The sequence below is a fragment of the Bombus flavifrons genome, chromosome 9, assembly GCF_040668555.2.
Source record: "Bombus flavifrons isolate JBK064 chromosome 9, iyBomFlav1_principal, whole genome shotgun sequence".
Classification (NCBI taxonomy): domain Eukaryota; kingdom Metazoa; phylum Arthropoda; class Insecta; order Hymenoptera; family Apidae; genus Bombus; species Bombus flavifrons.
This window is the reverse complement of record NC_138450.1, coordinates 13,852,306-13,874,656: the sequence shown is the minus strand read 5'-3', so window position 1 is coordinate 13,874,656 and position 22,351 is coordinate 13,852,306. Positions and strand designations below refer to the sequence as shown.

General features: G+C 36.3%; 1 protein-coding gene across 1 annotated transcript in view; it reads left to right on the top strand.

The window, feature by feature from the left end:
* The window catches only part of LOC138183634 (uncharacterized), a 56,510-nt gene that overhangs the window by 21,309 nt on the left and 12,850 nt on the right, over positions 1 to 22,351 (top strand). The window contains exons 2-3 of the mRNA XM_069120863.1: positions 17,009 to 17,434; positions 19,924 to 20,089. Of these exons, the coding sequence (XP_068976964.1) occupies positions 17,089 to 17,434; positions 19,924 to 20,089 (512 nt within the window). The 5' untranslated portion in view covers positions 17,009 to 17,088. The remainder of the gene's footprint in view (positions 1 to 17,008; positions 17,435 to 19,923; positions 20,090 to 22,351) is intronic.

The window sequence follows — 22,351 nt, the reverse complement described above, 5'->3', positions numbered from 1 at the left end:
CTGTATCATACTGTTCGACGACGAATGGTTCTTAGATTCCAGATACGGTATACCTCTTGGGACACTCCGATGTACAATTTCTGTACATCCCTGATGCATATTGTGGAATCTAAAGATCTATGTACTTGTAAAAGTATTACACGAAGGAAGAGTATAAAAGAAATGTAGAAAGAGAACGAATAGAAATGTAAAGTGGTCGAAACCTACACGCATTAATAACAAGACAAACTCCCAAACAACTAGTACATTTATATGACATCGTATAAAATTAAATCTACCTTCAAAACTGTTTAAAGAAGAACGATCGCCCTAGAAATATCTCTATCTCTACCTATTTATCAAACAGCCCAAAGACATCTCAAGAGAAACGTACACATCTTAATGACAAAAAAGATCGGAAGCAAGTGGTATTATATGTTTGAAAAACCACACCTGGTACATGACGCTTGCATATTTACTCCGCATATTACGCACCGCCATGTTATGGACGAACACGAACGCATACACACGGGTACCCACGCGTGTTCCTGAAGCATGCAAGGGAGATCTTTGACGTGTATGGGTTGGCAAGGCCCCTGGAGGCTGTACAACGAGCTACCGGCACTGCGAGTCTACCTGTCCCACTTTCTAATCAAACTGATCCAGCCTGGTCCAGCTTGCTCGGTTTCTGTCTACAGATCGGATGTTCTTTCGAATATCTCCCTTGGCTAGAGACTACCGAACCGCTCCAATTCTATCAGCGAATCGTATTTCCAGCTGTTTACGCTTTCCGTGTGAGAATATTCGATAAAGCGTATATTCTTGAAAGAAAGAAACGAGCGGTTAAAGCGAACGCGAATCAAGTTGGAAATGTACTTGAGGTGGGACTTTGATAACTTCTAAGTAACTTCGTGTCGATATCAATCTGCTCGGTAATTTGCTACTTTAAAGACATCCTTTGAACGAAGATTCTCCGGATATATAAATTTCCGGGTGATTACGAAGAATCAGACTCACCAAGATAGATATTAGTCATTGGGATTTCTTCATAAAACAACAATTCTTATTCCTTCCGTCATGCAAGTACGTACGACTGGCAGAATCATAGCAAAAGGAAACTAGCTGACTAGATTGGAATTTCCAATAAAAAGGATGGATTGTATCCTGATAATTAATTGGTGCGTAACCAACGGTTTCAAGAAACGAACGAATTACATACAAATTGCATTAGAAGATAAAAAATTTCTTGAAATAGACACAACGTGTTTTTTTCGAATCGTTGAACAGGATATCTCTGATCGATGTAACTAATTGCCCATTTAAGTATAACTTCTTCGCATGCTGCTTCTTTATCGCAGCGGCAAACTGTGAAAATGTATTTAACAGCAAACGCAAAACATCCTCTGTGAAAAAGATCGTCCGTTATGAATTTTGTTTAAGCACGAGCGAAACGTAGGTAGCCGCTTGGAATCGTCGGAACGGTGATTTACTTGCAGACAGGGAAAGAATTATTTTACAATTAATCTTTATTCTCGATTCCACTGATGAGTTTGAGGAATGTTAAGAACGGTTCCTTATTCTTTATTTGCGATTAGAAGGTAGGTTTTTATGCACTTTAATGAATTAATTTAGAATTAACGACGGTACATCCTATAACGAATTTCAGTACGAATTTCCTATTATGTAAGTATTTGTAATTTTGTCGTAGAAATTTAGAACACGGAAATTAACAAACGCAAGCATTTAAACATTTAGAAATTCGGGATTTGAGAAATTCCAAAATTCAAAGATTCGATAAGTCAATAATTTGGAGGTTCAGAACTATTACGCAAATTCAAGCGTTTAAAAATTTTGGAACTGGAGAAATAAAAATTTTGGAATTAAGAAAATGAGAAATTGGACGTTTTAAAAGTTAAAACTCCATAAACTAAAAATCTGCAAACTTTTACTAAACATTGACAATATGGTCAAAGTACGGTCGATATGCATGCGTTCCGACACGCCACAGCTCATAATTCTTTCCAAGGAGAAAGGAATTGGTTAACTAAACTCGCTTTCCATGTACAATGCCGACGATTTAATTAAAATTATAGACTATCGCAACTCGTTGACTTCCTGTGTACTTTACGAACACCTTTCGCGAGTTGTTAATTTTTAACCAAAAACCCATTACAACGAATCCTTGAAATAATCTACTACACCAGTTAAAAACAGATGGAAGCTGGTAAGTGATCAGTTTGAAAATAATTTCGCTTATAGACCACTATTTCCTACTAAACGGTAATTTATCTCTCAAGTACAATTAATCGAGATATTCTCGAAGATCTTTTATGACTTTAAATTAATCGTTTCACTTCATTATGATTAATACGAAGATAACGGATATTAAATCGACAAAATGTTCTTTGAAAATTCAAATTGAAGACATTACATTTATCGGAAGAATCTTTCCCACTGCTAATACATTCAAGATAATTAAGATATGTATTTTTTAATTTGCTCGCGGTATTACAAATTATGCACGGCTACTGAAATTACTTAAGCCGTTCGTGCCTATTTTTATCGCTCCGTGTTTCCTCGACGATTGGCATTTCTGATTAGCAAAGAAGAATGTTTATCTTTGTACATCTGTCTCGTTGCTTTTCGCTGTTCGTTTCAAAAGGTTTGAATGTTTAAAATATTGGCAGGATGGATCTACGAATGCCACTTCCATCAGCGAAAAGATTATCTGCCCGAAGAGAAAAAGAATTTTGCTAAAAACAAAATAAGAACTCGTTTAAAAGAAAAATCGGAGATAGGGTTCGAGTACCGAGCCCAAAACGATCGAAGAACTTTAATGGCGAAAAATTGGCCGCAAATTAGCGTCATTTTGATATCGTGACATCGGTGTGCGTGTGCAACGAACCTAACAGAACCTAACGAAATAATGAGTATGCGCATAATTATTGATTTCAGTGAAGCAGCGAGGCTGATTCCATCAAAGAATTCAACCTTCATTACACTTAGCCACGCACATCGCTTCGAAAGTAACGCGAACAGTGTTGCAATTAGAAACGTAATTTGAAAGGGAAACTGCTATTTTGAAAACGAAAACGACACTACAAATGAGATCCCTTCGTCTTTGCATACCACTCTATGTTAAATTCCAACATTTCTATTCGCTCGAGATCGCGATACTAACATAACGGCCAAGGTAAGGGAAAATAAAATTGTGATTCAACTTTTGACGAAGATACGAAATTTACGAATTTCTATATTTTACAGAAAAAGTTTGATTTGGCATAATAGTTTCGTTTATCGTTGCGTAATCAATAGATCGATGTAATTCGATAACGATAATATTATTATCGAGGTAATAACTAATAAGGATAATATTATTAATAATATATTTGGAAACGTTCGTTTGTATATTAAATCTCAATTTGATAGCCGGTGTCTTTAATTGAGAAACGACCGGTTGCTACGGTAAATAACCAGGTTCAGTGATTTACTTCAGCGTTGATTCGCTATTTCCAGGATTCTAGATGAACAGAGTTACATAACTGTCCCGGCAAAGATATTTAACAACTCGGCCATTTGCGATAGCCGACAATAATAAAGAACAAGTTCTGTTACCAAGCGCCATATCGGCACAGGTTGTTCGGAACTTTTCCCTTGGCAAATATAGTTCTACTCTAGACGCGTGTGCATAACCGGCCGGAATGCGAATATCTTTTTTCTTCTTTCATTCTTTTTTATTCCATCGCAAAACGACCAACATGCCGGTGTTTTATTTATACGCTCGAAAGGCTACGCACGTCCATGCTTATGAGCAGCGTATATTGTTCATGCGTGACATGTAGGTAGACACCGACGTAGATATGTAAAAATTCAGGGCGATCATGCGTAACAATGATTCAATGTGATTTCTACCACCGTGCGGATGTAAATAACGAAGATGCAGGAAATTCTATTTTCGTCCATTCCATTTCAATATATAAAATTACCCTTCTTATTAAAATTAGAGCGTAACACTCGAGAAAAAGTTGATCGTTTCAACGTGCAATTAAACGAAGGAATTTTAACGTATAATTTCATAAACTACCAGAGTATTTTAGAGTAGGCGTATGAAACGGTGCCTCGATCACTTCCTACCACGGTAACGTAACGTATCATTGTTCTTTGTCGGATCGATGGTATTCGCGCGTCAACGTTCTTCGGAGACTTCAACGCGTGGTAGACGAGTAACCAGTGATTTCAATGACGAGTTCATTACAGACCGCGACAATAGATTTTCAACGTTGTTTAACACGACAAGGAAGCTCCCATTTTTCACAACTCCAAGACATATTTATTCTCTTATTTTTTATAAAATTTGTTTCACTTTTCATATTTTTTTTTTTTTTTTTTGATAAGCGTTGCAAATGCAAGTATGTACAACATTTGTATAGACAAAGAACATATAATCAGAATACTTTTCACATACATTTTGTTTGTTTTACTCTTTCCCCCGAGCAATCGAGTGAGCGGAAGTTGCTTAATCCGATCTGAACGAACAATCGGAAATATTGTACTTTATGATCAACTAACATCGCGTAAATTTTGACATTATTTATAAGGAAATTTCATTTCTGCTTTTACTAACCAAGTTATCCACGCTGCAGTTCATTAAAGCTTCGTTGTAAATTTATCCTGCAATTTAAAAGAAATTTCACCTGGACATCGCCTGCCATTGAATGCTGCGTTCAGTGTGCCATCGGTGACCCACGATACTTTCCACAAGCAAAACTTTCATCGTATGAACTCAATTTGAATTCTCCTATCCAACAGCGGAATGTAATAAAGTAAACAGAATATAACGATATAAATCATACATTATAACACAACTTCCCTAATTCTGAAGTCTTACCCATTTTCTAGAAATATCTTACAATAAGGATATTCTCATCACTAGTATTTTATAAATTCTAAAAATAAATATTTTATATAATGTTCAATAACGTCTATTCAGAAGTTATAATTTTAATTTCACGCTTATCTATCTATTCATAACATGTCGATACAAAGACGTTTCCATCGCTATATACGTGGATCGTTAGACGTTTCCGGAAACATTCGAAAACTATCGAGGATTTAACGCAGCAGCTAATCGAAGACAAGATTTGAATCGACTGACGAGTAAAGGCGATAGACTCGACGAGAGAGAAAAGAATGTCGCTCGATGTAGATTAATCGTTCATCCATGAAGTTTACCTTGTTGATGCTGGTTTATAGATACGTAATTACGAGCAAAAGTGACCTCGTAAATTCGGATTATTTCTAGTTCGATGTTGTCGTATGCTAATTCGAAGGAGAGATTGCAATTCTGTTAGTAGACTCGATTGAATGCCATGATAGTTCGAGCTACTTTTACTCTTTGTTCGCCATTAAATTTGTCGAACGTGTATCGAGTTAGTTAAACAGGTTGCTTTTGCGTTTTATTAAATTATTGATTTAAACTTATATATCGACAACACGTCATAGAGTGATTCTATATGTTAATGTATAGAAATCTTCTGCTTTAGAATATACGAAAAATTAAGTAGCCATCGAAGCTGATGCAAATTTGATATTTGTCGCAATATCGGATAAGGGCTATCGAAATTTATTGTTGCAAAATTATGGTTGAAAATGACAACGTGAGTTCGTGCTCGTCATCCATATGCAGATGCGTTAGTTATAAGAAATAGTAACTAGAGGATGATCCTAGTTACAATCGATGGATTTAATCGATAGGCTTAAGATGCCTTTTTGTTTTTATCCCTAGTTTTTGTAAGCGCGTGCAATAAAGGTTTTTTTTTTGCTCAGAACGGTGTGATAGATTTATCCATTCAATAAAATAATAACTATTCTGATCTTACCTCTGAGTATAGAAATAACAACAATTATCATTTGCCACGCATAGATATTTTTAACAGCCTTTGTGTGAATGATTTATAATCTCGGTACTCGTAGAAATTGAATCTAAGATAATAGAATAGATAAATATTTCTTAATTTCGATTCATCACACATCGATCACTCTGAGACTCACCTCTATTTGTGTCACTCACTTTCAGTCAGCCACAATTCACGCTTGCAGCACACGCACGGAATTTTCTCAACTTCTAAAACGAAGCGATCGTTCTTTTTAAAATTTCTTTCATTCATAAAAGAATATTTTTTAGTAAGTAATTTTTATTAAGATACATAAAATAACGATGTATAATACTAGTAATGTAGAGGTTTTAAAAAATGATATTATTTAAAATTATTGATACAAAACGAAATTGGTTTTTTTGTTTATGCTATATCATATTAATGATCTACGTTTTAATGATAAAATATTCAAGGCTGAAATCAAGTTTATCGTTATCGATAGTTCAACGTTGTTAACTCGACTCATAAAACCGGAACTTCGAGTCCTTGCATCTATCTGTTGACTTGACCATGCTACGATATGTGTCATTTTATAAGAATATACATATACAAATATACATATTTATACAAATATATATATATATACCCGGAATATTAAAGTTCAATAGCACGTTACTTTGCTGTAAAAATAATGTAGATTAATTATAGATTGGAGTAAATTATTGCTCGAATAACCTGATTTAATATGTTTTGCGAAGGAGAAGAACTTATTTTATTCTCATTCGATAATTAACAGCCTGTACTACTCTATGGTAATTTATAATTTAAAATGAAAATATACGATATTATAATATCGTTGCCTCGGGAAAATTCGCCGCGAGACCTGTTTTTATTTACACGGTATTACTTTAACAGCGTATAAAACAAGTACGGTGATAATACAATGCGCATCCACACTCGTCGGTGGTTGGACAGCGCCTCTCTTTTTAAATATTCGCGGACGTTGATAAAATGCATGGTAACTTCATATCGTCGTAACAATATGTTGGAAAATTTTCTATTTTTCTACAATATGTCGCTGCTGTTCGTTTATAGTCACGATTTGATTATGTCATTGAGGCGAAACTTTATACTGATCCGTCCTCTTGCAAATCAGATGATGCAGATTATTGGAGTATTATTACATCGGACGTATCCAACTGCGTTTTACGAAAAACATATTTGTATTGAAAGAACGAAAAATAATTGTATCGGAGTACTTAGTTGGAGCTTCAATTCTGTGCTTTTCTTCGTTTTCTATAATTTCGTACGTGCCAGATTCTGGGCATCGATTAAAACCAAAATTCCTACTTGAAATTTTAACCAAAATTAGGTCCTATTTTCTACGATGACAGCCCCAAGCAACGATAATGCTGCTTCGATCACGAGCACAATATTAATTCTGAAATTGCTAAACGGTACCAAACATCTGGTAGATTAAAGTTCCCCAGAAAATGAACCGCGATCTCGGTCAGAGAGCAATTCCATTGCACAGAGACAGGTACACGAGCACGTTGCGTGGGTGTACGTATTGTCTCGCGAGGAATGTAGAAAGTAAAGTATCTTGGGTAACACAAGACCCCTTCCTTCTTTGTAGAAGCAAGAGTATAGGTTGTCGAGTGGCGAGGATGCGCCTTGCAGAGTCCAACACTATCATCATCATCATCATCATCATCATCCAGGCTGTCGACCGGCTTCGTGCGGTAGAAAGGTCATTCGGAACGGCTGACTGCGAGCACAGCCGGTGCATTCATTAGAAAACAACATTTACTTAGGCTAATTCCAAATTTTCTTACGTTTATTATGAAACTTTTGAGAAATGTTGTATTTCTTTGTGAGAGAGTCACGTGTATGCGTGAGAGAGAGAGAGAGAGAGAGAGAGAGAGAAGTGGTTTTTAGATGTAGGAAGTGGAAGAAATGTCAGAGGGCAAAATCGAATAATTTTATGATCGCTGTTCTTTGTAGATTAATGTTACGAAAGTGTCTGTATATCAGATACGGATACTTTCGTTTAAGAATCCATTGTAAAAATTATTCTGAAACCTGAGCGTGTCTAGAAATTAAATTTCGACATTTTAACAATTCCAGTTGCCAGTTAAAAATGAAACTAAAGCCAAAGGATAATCATTGGCTAAAATTGAAGATTCAATCCAACAGTAGACGTCTTGTTTTATTTAAGGACTTCAACATACACGCTTTAACAGAAATAAAATCAAAATGGTGAAACATAATTTGCAAGTCTATAATTAACTGGAATTCACGAAGAAAACAGATTCAACTGAAAATTAAATTTCAGCAATGTAGTATCAGTGTCTTGGACATAAACATATCTATAGTTCGAAGGAACTTATTATTTAAAATTAGAAACGACCCAACAGTGGATATCGTAAAATATTTGAAGAAAATCAAAGATTTAATTTCACTTTAATACAAATAATTTGGAGACGACAGATATATCCAAATTGCAAAATGTAATACTCTCGTTGAATTAATAATGTAGCACAGAATGTACTATAGATGAAATAAATTTCAAGTAGAAAATATAAAATTGGTCGGTGATTTTGAGGAAGATCGGATCGATGCGCTGTAAAGTAAACCTCTGACATTTAGGAAATCTTAGAGAGCACCGTTGCACAATACATGCATCGACAAGCGCATAGAATGTTACTCTGTCTTTTGTGGCACGTGTAATTTATGCGTGCGCAGACTAGTTTTTAACACGTTCTTTCTTTTTCCAAAGTTTCACTCGTAGCCAAACTTCCATGGCACTGTGCATCGAATCTATTAGAATGACTGTTATTTACAAGCTTTCACCGCTTTTACTTTCCTCCTATGCATCGAAATCGTCGATTAAAAATCGATATTCTTACCATCGTGAAATTATATTCAACCATCGATAGAATATGCTAAAATTTTCTCTATAAAACTTTTTTACTACGTTACATTACATTAGAATTCTGTGCTTCATCAGACTGTCAATATTTCCCAAAATTTATATGAAAAATGTAGCCTCTCTCTTTCTCTGTCTCTCTTTCTCTCTCAAATAATTATCTCGACAGCCAATTTGAAACCGGTAGAACACCTTTTTGAGACCTTGGCTATCCCCGAATCTTTTATTTCGATTTTATTCCTAGACTGCGTATGTTTATGCAAATATATATTAGTATGAACACAACTGGAGAGATTCGCTTCATCCATTAAATATCATGGTAAGTATTATACTTCGGATATTCGATCAAAGATCGAGAATAATAAATTTGCATTGACGGTCTCATTTTTGACGAAATAAAGTTCGGAAATTTATCAAATTTGACCAATTTTGTTATTCCTCGTTTTCTCTTTTTAAGCTCTAGAGTGTCTCTCTGGCTTCACTTATTAGGCTGTATGTTTTTACACGTTTAAATTTCTGATAATTACATAAAAGTCCGCATCCATTGTCGAATAATACGATATCGCAACAACGAGCAATAAATAAATAGTTACAAATATAAAGAAAAGTAGAAAAAGAGTGGGCAATTATAAACGTTCGTTGTTTAAACGGTGGAAAATTGCATTTAAAAGTTAATTACCGGTTGGTCTAGGCAGCTCGTTAAGCAATGATTACCGTGCAGTCGCGTGTAATTAAAAAGCACGACTGTTGGCACACTTTTGACGCACACCTCGAAAAATAGCCAGTTTTTCATTGTTAGCCTCGTTCGAGGGTAACGTACAATAGGGTGGTTATGTTATCGGGAACCATGAAATTGAACGGTTACGACGGTTGTAATTAAGCATACAATAGTTTGTAACCGGTCGTTCGTTTGCCTTTCAGACACTATGAAATTTTGCGCTTGAACAATGCCAGTAATTACGGATTCCTAGGGATTTTCTTCTTGCGTTTATCCGTCTGAGATCGGTTAAACCGACGAACAGTTTTGATATTATCTTTCAAGAGGATATCGTGGTTTATAATTTCAGGATCGAACGATTATTTCTGATAAAAATATTTTCACTGATTGGTTGCCAGGTATTTTATCAACGAAGAAATTGTCGAACGATGATATTATTTTATAGAAATTTCTGCAAAGATAAATTTAATATTCGCAAACGCCTAATAATATGACTTTTTATTTGATCACTTCGCTTTCACTCTCTATGTAGCGGTGATATTTACGATGCAAAATTAAATACGTTCGAATCTACCGATCGCTGTTGACCCAGTCACCGTACTTCACAGTCCGTATTCCAAGGATAAAAAAATCGCTACGATCGTATCAAAATGGCGCGAGTGACGGGGAGCACCGGTTCCGGCTGTTTTCTCACTGTCCAGATTCCTTCGAAATCAGTAGAACGTTGCAGGCGCCTGAAACAACCGTCTAAAACAGAATCTTCTTGGAATCGTTTCCAATCTCCGAGGAACGTTTTGCACGCGGCTTGTACCAAAAGACGGATCGTGTAATTGCGTGTGAAACGATCGTAGGAACTCGCATGGAAGTAAAGGAACTTGGAACGGTGGGCGTGCGGCCAGGAAAAGGGTGGATAGTTACAGTCGCGTTTCAACGTTTCTCTAATGGTCATTCTCTACGGTACTGGCTTTGTCTAATAATACCGACGCTGGTGTATAGATTCACGTAAGATAATATCCTCTTCTCGAATGACGAGAATTCCACGCGAGGAAAACTCGTCGAGATCACGGAATCCGCTGTAATGAAACGTTCGCTTCGCCAAGCCGGAATCGCGCTCGCTTTCCTCCCACTTTGCTTCCTATTCTTTTTTCTCTTTCGTTTACATACAGTGACCGACACGAATATTTCGACGATTACTATAAAATCTTTCGTGGTGCGTACTCTGCCGATCATAATTTTCAAATTCTCCATTCGCGATCTTCATCTTCCAGTTACTTCTGACTGTTCGTGAAGAAAAAGTCAGCCGACAGACGGTAATTATGTCAAAACTAATATTGTACTTTTAACGTGTTTACTTTGGTAATATTTCTGAAATTTCGAAAAACTTGTTACCAAACGTCGGAAAATTTTCCAATTGCCGTAATAACAAGCCATCGTTATTTTAACAATTATCGCTATTAAATTTCCAGACAAAAGGCTGGTTTCACGAAAATATCTCGTTTTAGTAGTTTCACTCATCTGCATGCCAGTTTCTTTCGTTTCACTTGGGATGAAGTCCAGGCTCGTACATAGATCGTTCGCATTCGAGTAATTATCAGCAGTCGATCGACTCGCGATCTTTCAGGTACGTCGAGATCTCAGTTTCTCTCTTTGCCTCTGGCGTACTCGCACGCGAGACAATACGGCTCAGCATTTTTGCACGCGCGTGCTTGTGCGACGCTCGAACGCCTTCGCGCTTTCTTTCGTCGCGCTCCTCGTTACGTCATTGCTCGTCGCTTAACATCGCTAGGATTCCTCTTCTATGAGGCGTGTCTCCTATTCACTCGCCATTTACAACGTCGACCGTAAAAAGGAAAAGAAGGAAAAGTAGGATGAATATTTCAAGAATTCGCTAGGAGGATGCGAAGGTTTCAAAGGAATTATTAGATATCAAAAACTTTCCACGATGAATATAATCAAGATAAGAAATTTAAGTAACCTACGATCTAAAAAAAAAAAAAAAAAAAAGAGATAGAAAAAGCTAATATGAAAGAGTTCCTGAAATACGTTCGATATTCGTAATTATTCGATAATAAATACGAAACAAAAGATTATGCGAATGTATAACAATTAGAATTACCAAAAGAAACGATCATAATGGAAACGAACTGGTTTCTAAAGGAAACCATTATCCTCGACTAACGATTTCCAAGTTCCAGAAACGGTTTCGAGATTCGTCGTTAAAGGACATTCTCCGAGTGGACATTGATTACAATTTACGAGGTTCGCCTGCTGATAATGTTTCGCTCTGGCGAGTCCGAAGACTTTCACCTTGATCGTAATCGACAGGAAACCTTGCGCAACTTTTCTGCATTATCTATGCATACCAACCGTCCGATCAAAAACGAAATTCAACCACGCTCTATTAGCACACCCTCTCTGTCTACTGTACGATAGCGTTCGGTATTTTTCACGCGTCGATCGTTCGCGGAAATTCGGCGCGTTTCGACAGGCGATCGCTCGTGCGTGCAGCGAATTCACGAATAGTTACGTCGATTCGTTTTCTTCTTATTTCATTCGTGTTTTGTAGTTTGCCAGATTCGAATACAACATACACACACACATATCTATATATACAACAGCATCGAGAGATTCGAAAGAATCACATTCTCCATCAACGACATAACCTACCTAACCGACCGAAATAACAAACCAAGATTTCGATTTCTCTTTTCACAAGCTTCTTCCATCAGAAACTCACAAAACATATCCAGCTGTGGGACCTGGCCGGACCTCTAACCCGTGGAATCGTGATCCGCGATTACGTTACCAATTACGATGAGCCGGCAGTTAAATGGAAAACGGCGACCAAACCAGTGGGATTATGTCACTTGAGAAGAGCGGAGCTTTGGCGAAGTCGACCTGGGTGGACGCTGAACGCGAGCTCTCCGAAGAGAGGACTCCACTCTGGCCCCGGGGTGAATCAGTCCTTTGTGCTTGCCTCTCTCAGGGTCAACCGCTTTCGGTGCAGTATATGCCTGCAACGTTTACACGTACACGCGCGAACACGACCGTCCGTCTGACCGTGGTATACAGGGTGTCCCGTAAGTTCTAATCAAAATTTCTACCCCTCGGAGGTGAAGAAATTTCAATTTAAATTCTTGCCACTGGAAGATTTAAGTCATCGAAATGCCTATCCACGAGACATAACGGAGTTGCGATTTTACTCGAGTAATCGGAGAATTTTAAATTTCGCCGTGTATATGGTACTTCGTGCTCGGTAACGTTGATCCTACGCTTTCTTCTGTGTCTCGCCACTTTCGATATCGTTTTTTAAGTTTCCAGGCGGAACTCGAACCTTTCGTCGGAGGATGAAAAAGAAGTCGTCCGGTATATTCCGGAGAACCTTTATGTATCTTCCAGCTAAAGATACTGTTACCTGAGATTGAGCGAGTAATTTAACGAAAATAAAATAGCAATGTAGCTTTTTAGGTTTATTCGATTCGTGCTGTGTACTAGGTTGTCCGAAAAGTATCTTTCTATCGCAAACGTGATTTCTACAACAGTGCACCTTCGTACTAACGTGAAACCAAGTCTGTGAATTGTCGCGGTGTTTGTCTCAACAGAACAAAATAGATCGTACGTAATTCGACAAAATAATATAAAACAAAAAACTATTGTTTCCTCATAAAACGAAAGAAACTTTTCGGACAACCTAATATATGCTAGTAGCAAGGATTTTTCATCCTTCCCTTATCGCCGGAGGAAGTACCAGCGTCGTAGCACTTTTTTCGCTCAACACAAAGGGCTTCTGCGTTGTTGGATTAAATTTGATCCAAACTACACGAAATAGCTAACAGCGAACGATTATACTGTAGAATTTTCAGCTGCAGTTATATAGCTTCTCTTTAAAGATGGCAGGGTAATATGTACTTTTTTGTAAGTGTAGCTTAAATCAATTGTATGAGTTTCTTTCTTAGATTGGTTTGTATCAAATTATGAGGTTTAATTCTTGGTGATTTTCAAATTGTCATAATGAAGGGGTTCCCGACAGAGACAAAGATCGTGCCGCTCGAGAGCGGCTTTTTAGGAGCCGTAACTTATTCTGCTCCCTTTTTTGTCTCGAGCCTTTTCGTTGGCGCGACGTTTCAGCAAAATCGAGGGAAAAAAAAGACCAGAGGAGACCGTGACTCCCGCTAAAGGGCGCTGGGAGGTTCGCAGGAAACGAAACAGTGGCGAAGAAGGAATACCGAGAGCTTAGACGAGAGACCGATACGGTGTATTCTTAAAAATATGGCAAATTTTCAAATTACAATTTTTAGTTCGGGCTACAAAGAATTCCAAATTTTCTGCTTGACAATTTTTATTTTAAATTGTTTTGTTTCAAATCTTCCATTCAAAATTGAAAATCTTCATTTTGTCGTTTAATATAATGAAACGTAAAAAGTGAAAGACATATTTGATACGGGAAGAAAAAAATGTAATTCGACCTTGAAACAAGATTTTACTTTTACCACAAAAAGTCTCTCAGTGTTTTTGCAACGAAAAGACGAGATTATACAAATTATAAGAAATCGTAGAAAGATAAATCCTACTGAAAAACGAAGTCGTCTAGAAGATAAGGATATGTAGAGTGTAAGACGCAAGAAACGTGTGGACAGGATGTCTCACGGTTCTCACGTCCGTCTCGTTCATCTTGTGCGAAGTTTTGAAAATTGCTTTACCACTGACGTCATCACACTGACGTTAGCGTCTGCAAGCATTTGGCGTGTTTCTTGCGCGGATGCAATTTGATGCACTTTAACCCTTTGCAACCAGAATTTTCTTTGATTATGGGAAAAGAAATCACAATTTGAAAAGAAATCAGAAAACAGTTGCTCTCGTAAGGAACGAACTATTGAAATCAAAACTCGCGATCGTTTCAACCGGTTGGGATTGTAAGTTTACGCAATAGTTTTCTTAATTTTATACTATGAAATATATATTTGATATATATATATATATATATGAAATTCACAATGTGTTACACTCTGATTATTTACAATATTTTAATCTTAGGTAAAAGTGTTTCCTAATTATTCGTTCGTCTAAGATCTATTTCTGTTACATAATTCTAAAGTCATCAATTAAGACAATTACACGTGCACTGATTACCATATTGCAATTACTACCAAACATCTAGAATAGTTTTGCATAATATCGTTATAATTATGCGAATACAAAGAACTTGAACATAATTCCCGAAGCAAACCTAACCTCAAGTGGCCTTATCCCTTAACGATTCCCTCTTCTAACGCGATGGCTGATAAACAAGCGCCTGTCCGTAGTTAGAAAGCCCTATCCGCCGCGATCGCAATATATATATAGAGAAGAAAAGAATTACAGGATTTAATTAAACTGCAGTACAGACACCGTGACCATTATATGACGGTGTAATTGGTATCACGTCCAAGTTGATAGGAGCAGCAGTTGCGAACCTGCGATAATAATAAACGCGATTCTACGATCCGCCTAAGGCTACCTAGCGATAACTCGAAAACACGTTGATCGATGTTGTATATATAAAATTAAAAATAAAAAAAAAAGAGAAACGATTGTATATTAATGGAACGATAAAAAGTGTTTTTCTCAACTATTTAACCGTAGGCCGCGTCGATAAAATAGGAAATTAACAAGTAAACAGAACAGCGGATGATATTACAGAATGTTTCTCTTTTAATTGAAAAGTTTAATCGTAAGATCGATGCATCGAGTAATTGAAACGCGTGTGAATCTGAAAAATTTCGGTCACTGTAGTTCGTTGTTTATCGAATTTAGTGAATTTCCAAGTAATAACTTAAATATACGACCGCGTTAATGAATGGCGTATAAAGTGGGAAAATAAACGAGCGAACAATCGGAGAATGATGAATAATGCTGGAGAATATATTCTTTTTAATTGAAAGTTGAAAGGAATTTATTGTAAGATTTAACATTTTCAATCGCATTGAGCAATCGAAACGCAACGAACGTGGAAAATTCGGTCTCTTTCTTTCATCGACTGTACATTGAATTTCGTCAGCAAAAAAGATCGGATCGACTTACGTCCAGTTTCTCCGACGATAAATTACACACCACAATCCGAAATCGGTCATCGAGAAGCTGCTTACTCAACGAAGAGACGGAAACTACGAAATGCGTTTCCGATATCGATTACAATGCTCGTTGAAGGGCGCAGCGATTTTTCTGCGTGAAATGACATGGCAGATTATTTTTTAAGAGAATTTAACAGCGAACAAAAAAGATTTCGCTATTAAAATATTTAAATTAGAAAAATTGTATAGCATATTATTTATTTGATATTATGCAAATTGCAGAATATTATTTGATATATTACAATATAAATAATCGTACATCATAAATTTTAAGATACTTGATTAATATTAATAGCTATGCTTTAGCGAACACGTGAGTCAACAGTTTTTAATGATACCAGTTAAAAGATTGTATCACCTTGACATAAAAAGAGAAATTAATTGAAATCAAAACAGAAATCTCATTATAAATCGAAAATAAAATAAATAATTTACCACTGGCTCTGTACGTTTTCCAGCAACTGCTCTTCATTCTCCATCTTTCAAAACGGAACACTCTACATCACTGCCATTCCCTAATGGATTTCCTTATGTAACTCGATTTCTTTCTATGCATCATCAGCAGATCCGAAAAAAATCAACTCAATCAGATGAAACAGACATTTTTCACATATAACGCAGCATCAATCTTCTTCTTCGACCGTACCTTAACTAAAATAGTCTGACAATGCTACAATAAAATCTCCAAACTCTTTTAGATACAAAGGTCAAGAAACGTTTTAACTACTATACACGATGGAGCAGTGGTCATAATAATAACTGGGCAGAAGGTGATTCTACGTGAAGAAATAAATAAAAAACGTGGAATAAAATTCTTCCGTTCAAGGTCTCGTTTTCAAGAAAACAAAGTTTAAACCTGTCTAACTACGAACTGGTCTGGTACATACCTCCACGCGCTTGATACATTTTCGAATTTATTTTTCTCGGAAATAGGACCATCCTACGAAAACATTGTATTCTACATTTTTTACTTATTTTCATATTGACAATTTTTTACTCTTGTTCATCGGTCCGGAATTTGCCAAATTTAAGTTTGCTTGTGAAATCTGCAAAATCGAGCTTTCAGAATACGGAACCTCGGATGAACAAACATTACATCAAATCTTTTTCTTATATTTTCACGTGGAATTACCCTCTGCCCGATTGTTCCACGATCACGATCCCATCCTGTATACGCAAGAAATCTTGTTCTTTAAGTCTTTTGTTTTACACGTTTGACAATTAAGAAGTAAAAACAGATTTGCTATTATTTTACAGAGTACTCGTATTTACGATATAACGTTGACAATGCAGATTCTCGTCAAGTATGAAATAGAAATAGTCCAAAATTTGCTATACTCGACTATTCTCGTATTTCAACGGCATTCTTATTTCTTGACATTTTTCTATTTTACAGAATCGAGACGCATGAGAGTCGATACCGGGTGATCGTGATCACCTGAGGGCCCAGCAGTTTTCGGCGAGGCATATCACGAGATGGCGGACGATGGTATAGATAATCCGGCGTTCGCCAACGAAGATGATTGCGCGACCGATTTGAAACAGGACAATGACCAACATCAAGTGACCTTGGACCAGGATCACAAGACGGAGGACGGTCCTGTGGAGAATGGGCATCATCGGACGCAATTTGTGTCGCAGCAATACGTGGAGGCCGGAAGGACCAGCCCCGATTCACATTACAGAACCGAGACAAAGATCGAGCTGCCCGACAGCAACGACAAGACCGTCGTCGAGCCGAAGATGAACGGCGTTCATGGGAATGGAAATAACAACGACGCTAGTTTCTTGAATAACAGCGCGACCAGCGTGCAGATCAATGGTAAGTTTCTTATTAATAATTGTTAATTGTTCCCAGACTTCCTTACACGTCAATTTACTAATAATATTAGCGAACAGATTTTTATATTTGTACAATTGCATCGTTGAGTATATCTTAAATCTTCGATTGGATCGAGATTCGGTATGAAACGTTTTAATGTGAAATTTTAGAATTTCATTATTATCTGAAACCTACTGAAAAACAAACCCGATACTTCATCCAATTCACACGGAAAAACTAATCGACGATGAAAAGCCTGCTAAACGATCGTTGCCACGGTTCGTTCAGTTCCATTTTCTTTTTTTATCCACTTCTGCAACATGTTTCAAGAGAGATCGTTTAAGAAGCAACAAAACGAGAGAAGGGAAAAGAACGAAAAAGGAGCGGACTTTACGTAAGCGGAGACCGCAGGCTCTGCGTCCAACACGGAGAAAATTCTTCGCGACAAAAAGCGAACACGTGGCGACCTGCGTTGCATTTTTCCTCTCGTTTTGCACGCAGAAAGAGCCGCGTGCAATCCCCGTGACGCAAAGCGTAACCGCGATCGACCGCTTTTCTACGACCAAGTTCTGTCCACGATTAGGAAAACGATCGCTCGAGAATCACATAAATTTCGTTTACATGCGTTCGATGAATAAAACATTAGCTGCAAGTGAACGATGAGACATAGATAACAATTGTTAGACTGCAACTTAGTCGCTTCGATTGATTGAACCAGAATTATTTATTCTAAGCACGAAATTCTACATTTTAAGACTAGAATTATTTAATGCGGTTGCAGTAAGTTGATTAATTGAATTTCTTTACGAAAGTTTGAACGTATCGTCTCTGCAATTTATTACGTTTAAGTTATTCTAAGTCTGTTGAACGAATTAAGAAATTTGGATTTTATTCCTCAAGTAAAATTCAACGTTAAAATGATACATATAATGATCAGTATGATATGAATGGAATATTAGGCTGAGCAAGAAGTTCTTTGACTGTCTTTGAGAAAATTTGTAATCTCACGTGTAAGTATAAAAAATACTTTATTGTATAATAAATGGAATATTCTTTAGTAATTCCTATTTGAAGGATGTATAATTCATATAAAAATAAACCAGTTGTTGGGAATTTTGTAATATCCGTAGAAAATGATAAAATTTTTCTTTATCAGATCGAATAGCAATATCTATTTCAAGTTTCAAACATGCATAAAACTTGAAAGCAAAGAAGAACGTTATAGAAATGGCGGTCGCTGTTACTGAAATCTGCGTTGATCGCTCGATTTTACCAGATATGATCAGGACGAGCCGAACTTTCGATCGTTAATTACTACCACCACCACCACCAACAATACGGACAGTTCTCGAAGAAAAAGTTGTTCGAGGTCGGTGAAACGCAGAAAGTATATGAAAGGTCTCCTACATAATTACTAAAGCTTGTAAAATACGTAAAATAATTGTAAAAAATGTACATTTACGTTTGAGACAATGGGTCCCTAAATCGTTTGTTAAAAATGGCTCGATAAAGTAGCATGGCACACAAAGGAATTGTTATCTGTGATGAAAATCTTCCAAACATTGTCATAGATTTACCTAGAACCTTCTCGAATTAACTTTCACTCGATAAATGAATTATTGTATTCTATGTAATATTTGTCTTGAAACATGAAACAAGCCGCTAAAACCAACTTTTCCATTATATAATTGTTAGTATAAAAAGTTAAAGGATATGTCAACTATTCCCAGGATATGTCAATTATTTTCCGCCCATATAATGGAACATACTTTCTTTGCTACGTAAAGTTATGATCGAAGGACGTTACTCAATAAAAGTATATTGACTTTTGAACTACGTCCGAGTAAACATATAATTAACCAACTTCTTTCTCTATAAACAACGACTTTGCAGCACGCGAGGTTCCGCCCCATAAATAAATACTTTAATGCCACGTGTAATTTCCACACCTGTAAATTACATAACCCCTAAGGCACTATAACGCATGCATGTGATTGAGTATAAGTTTGAGATCACTATACTCACAGTTGTACTAAAAAAAAGAAGGGAAGAAATCTATTTGAAAAATGACTGATAGCCATGAATGTGTAATATATTATTACTTATTAATTACATAAAATAATGTCTAGTTAGGTTACATAAATGATACTTCATGCCTTGGAACTGTGACTTAACGATCATTTTATAACACCATTAAATAATTGTTAATAGCTCTTAAATACTAAAGTTCCACAAATCTAATAATGAAACGGGGTTTTCCGGTCTTTTTCACTGATTTTTCCGTGATATATGAGGAAGAGTAGAATATTTACATGGATAAAGGCTCGCCTTTTTGTTGCGTTAGAATATATTTCTTCACTTTGAATTCTTTGGTACGTCTGAACACCTTGAAATTTGACGAGTCACTGATTGAAATTTCTTTCAATGAAAATTCGACGCTCGTCTCAATTTCTACAATCGATATTTTAATAATTTCCTATTATCGATAGACACTGGAAAAAAGGAGCAAATCGAAGCCGTAAACTTGGAACTGGTCTCGATGAGGCCTTACGCGGGCAACAATCTACAGACAAAGGGTCAAGAGGCTTGCGAGGTACCAGCTGATCCCTACGAAGAGTACTTCGTTCCAGTGAACGAGCATCGAAAGTACATCAGGTAACGAACGGCTGAAAAATATTCTTCTACTCTCTGTGTTCTCTTCCTGGCTACTGTTTAACATTCGATCGTGTTCACCAGTCCGGGGCGTTGCGAGATCGCTCGATTTTTTTTAGCGAAGAAATATGATAAACGAATATCAAGAAGATTGAGCAGAATAGAATAACCAAGCGGATGCATTAATTTTGTTGAAAATAATCCTCTAGTTCGCATAAACGTGAAACCTGATTTCGTTGGCATTTTAATATTCATCTCGCGTCTTTTACGCGTCCTCCGTTTCTCCGTCTGCTACACACGTTAATGTATTACTAGATTTTACGCGTTTACAGTGGAATCTAAATTAAGCAAGCACGAATTTAAAGCGTTTCGGAAACAAGCTCTTCAAATAAGAATTTACAAAGCTCGTCATTGCTTCAACAATCGGGAAGTAGCACCAATAATTTTCCGTATTGATAAATACCAAGAGAATTAAACAATTAATTAAACAATTAGTATTAAACAATTAGTTACGTAATTAGTAAAATACACGATAGAGCAAACCATAAACAGAAATCGATAATTATTTTAATATCGCATAATTCATTCCAAATAAGAAAATGATTCAAATGATTGCGAATATATAGTAATAAAGAAAATGCAATTGTATCGATTAAAAAAGAAACAAAAATATTGCGGATACTGGCGGAGCGAATAAAGGTCCTCGGATGTTGCGGATTACATTCACCGATGAAGGAGTTTGCGAAACGAACGTGTCACAATGTTTCACAGCAGAACGCAGGAGTGACCGTCTTTCGTCAGAAATAGAACTATGCATTGACCACGAATTATTTTATACTCCATTATGAATAATTTTTATTCCGATTACCTTAGTCATAACGACAATGATAATAATTTTTGGTGATGTTCCCATGGCGGCAACAAAAGTAAAAAGATTTACGATATAAGAAGGCAACCACAAAACTATTCACAGTATAACAAAACATCAAATATTTCCATCTCTTTGTGTCTGATACCAAGACCGTTTTGCGCGATTAAAGTAACGTTATTAATGAAATATTGCAAGTTATCGGTATTGGTACATTTTCTTGTATATGCAACAAATTTTGACAATGGAGAAATACAATTTTACAAATTCCGGGTTGTATAATTATCCTATACGACGTAAAATTGTAAAATTATGAGAAAGAATCTGAAATACAAGAAATTTTTACGCCAAAGATATAAATGTTTCTTAAATTGTTCATTCTGAATTCTTCGTCATTTTATTACACAATTTTTTAAACAATATTTTGGTCTGCAAGAACTGAGTAGTGTTGCGTAGTTGTTCCTTTCTTTCTTTGTTTTTTATTGCTTGCTTGTCGTTTGATATTAGCGTCGAGATGATTTAAAAAGCGTATATATTTCAAAGATCTTTTTAGAAAAAGTTACAGCAAGTTGATTTATGCTGTTTGCCCGTTTAGCACGGTCATATGAAATACCTTCGCGAGGCTACGAGTTATATGCGAATGTTATCAACTTGCTAGAAGAGCAAGTAGTGTGTTCGTAACACAGAAGTGCACGGAGAAATAGTTGAAACATTATTTTTCGTACGGAGCATATACGAACAATGTTTATTAATTGTGATTTTCATAAATAACACTTTTAATAGTCTTTCTATCATCTTCCTTTCTCGTAATGCATTGCATCATTAGAGATGAATGAACCAGAATCAATATAAGAATGATACAAATTCGAGATAAAAGTATTATGTAGGATATCTAATTTATCTTGAGGAAAAATAGTACAAATACTTTTGTTTATAATAGTGATAACATCTAATGTTATAGTAATAATATCTAATACAAATTTTTGTCACTTATATCACTCCTCCTGTGACGTTCTCAAATATGAATATCAAATCTCACAGTATCACTTATGCAAAGTCCCAGCTCACAAAACCCGATAAAAGGACAAAAACCGAAGATGGAATTTCTCTTACAACAATACCTTCACCCATTAATACACATCAAAATTAATCAAAATTTCTGCCAATAAATCAGGATTAACGATAAAAGATGATGAAAGATATAGAGAAACAAAGTCTTCGAACCTGCATCTGATCGCACAAACCATGAAACAGAGTACATGCTCCATGCGAGATCGTTCGCCTAGCGGCCTAGCGTAACGTTAGAGCCACAGCATTCAGCTTCGTCGCCGCTGACCGCGAGGTTACAGCTCACACGAAACAAACACATACATATATACACAGATACAGGCACACAG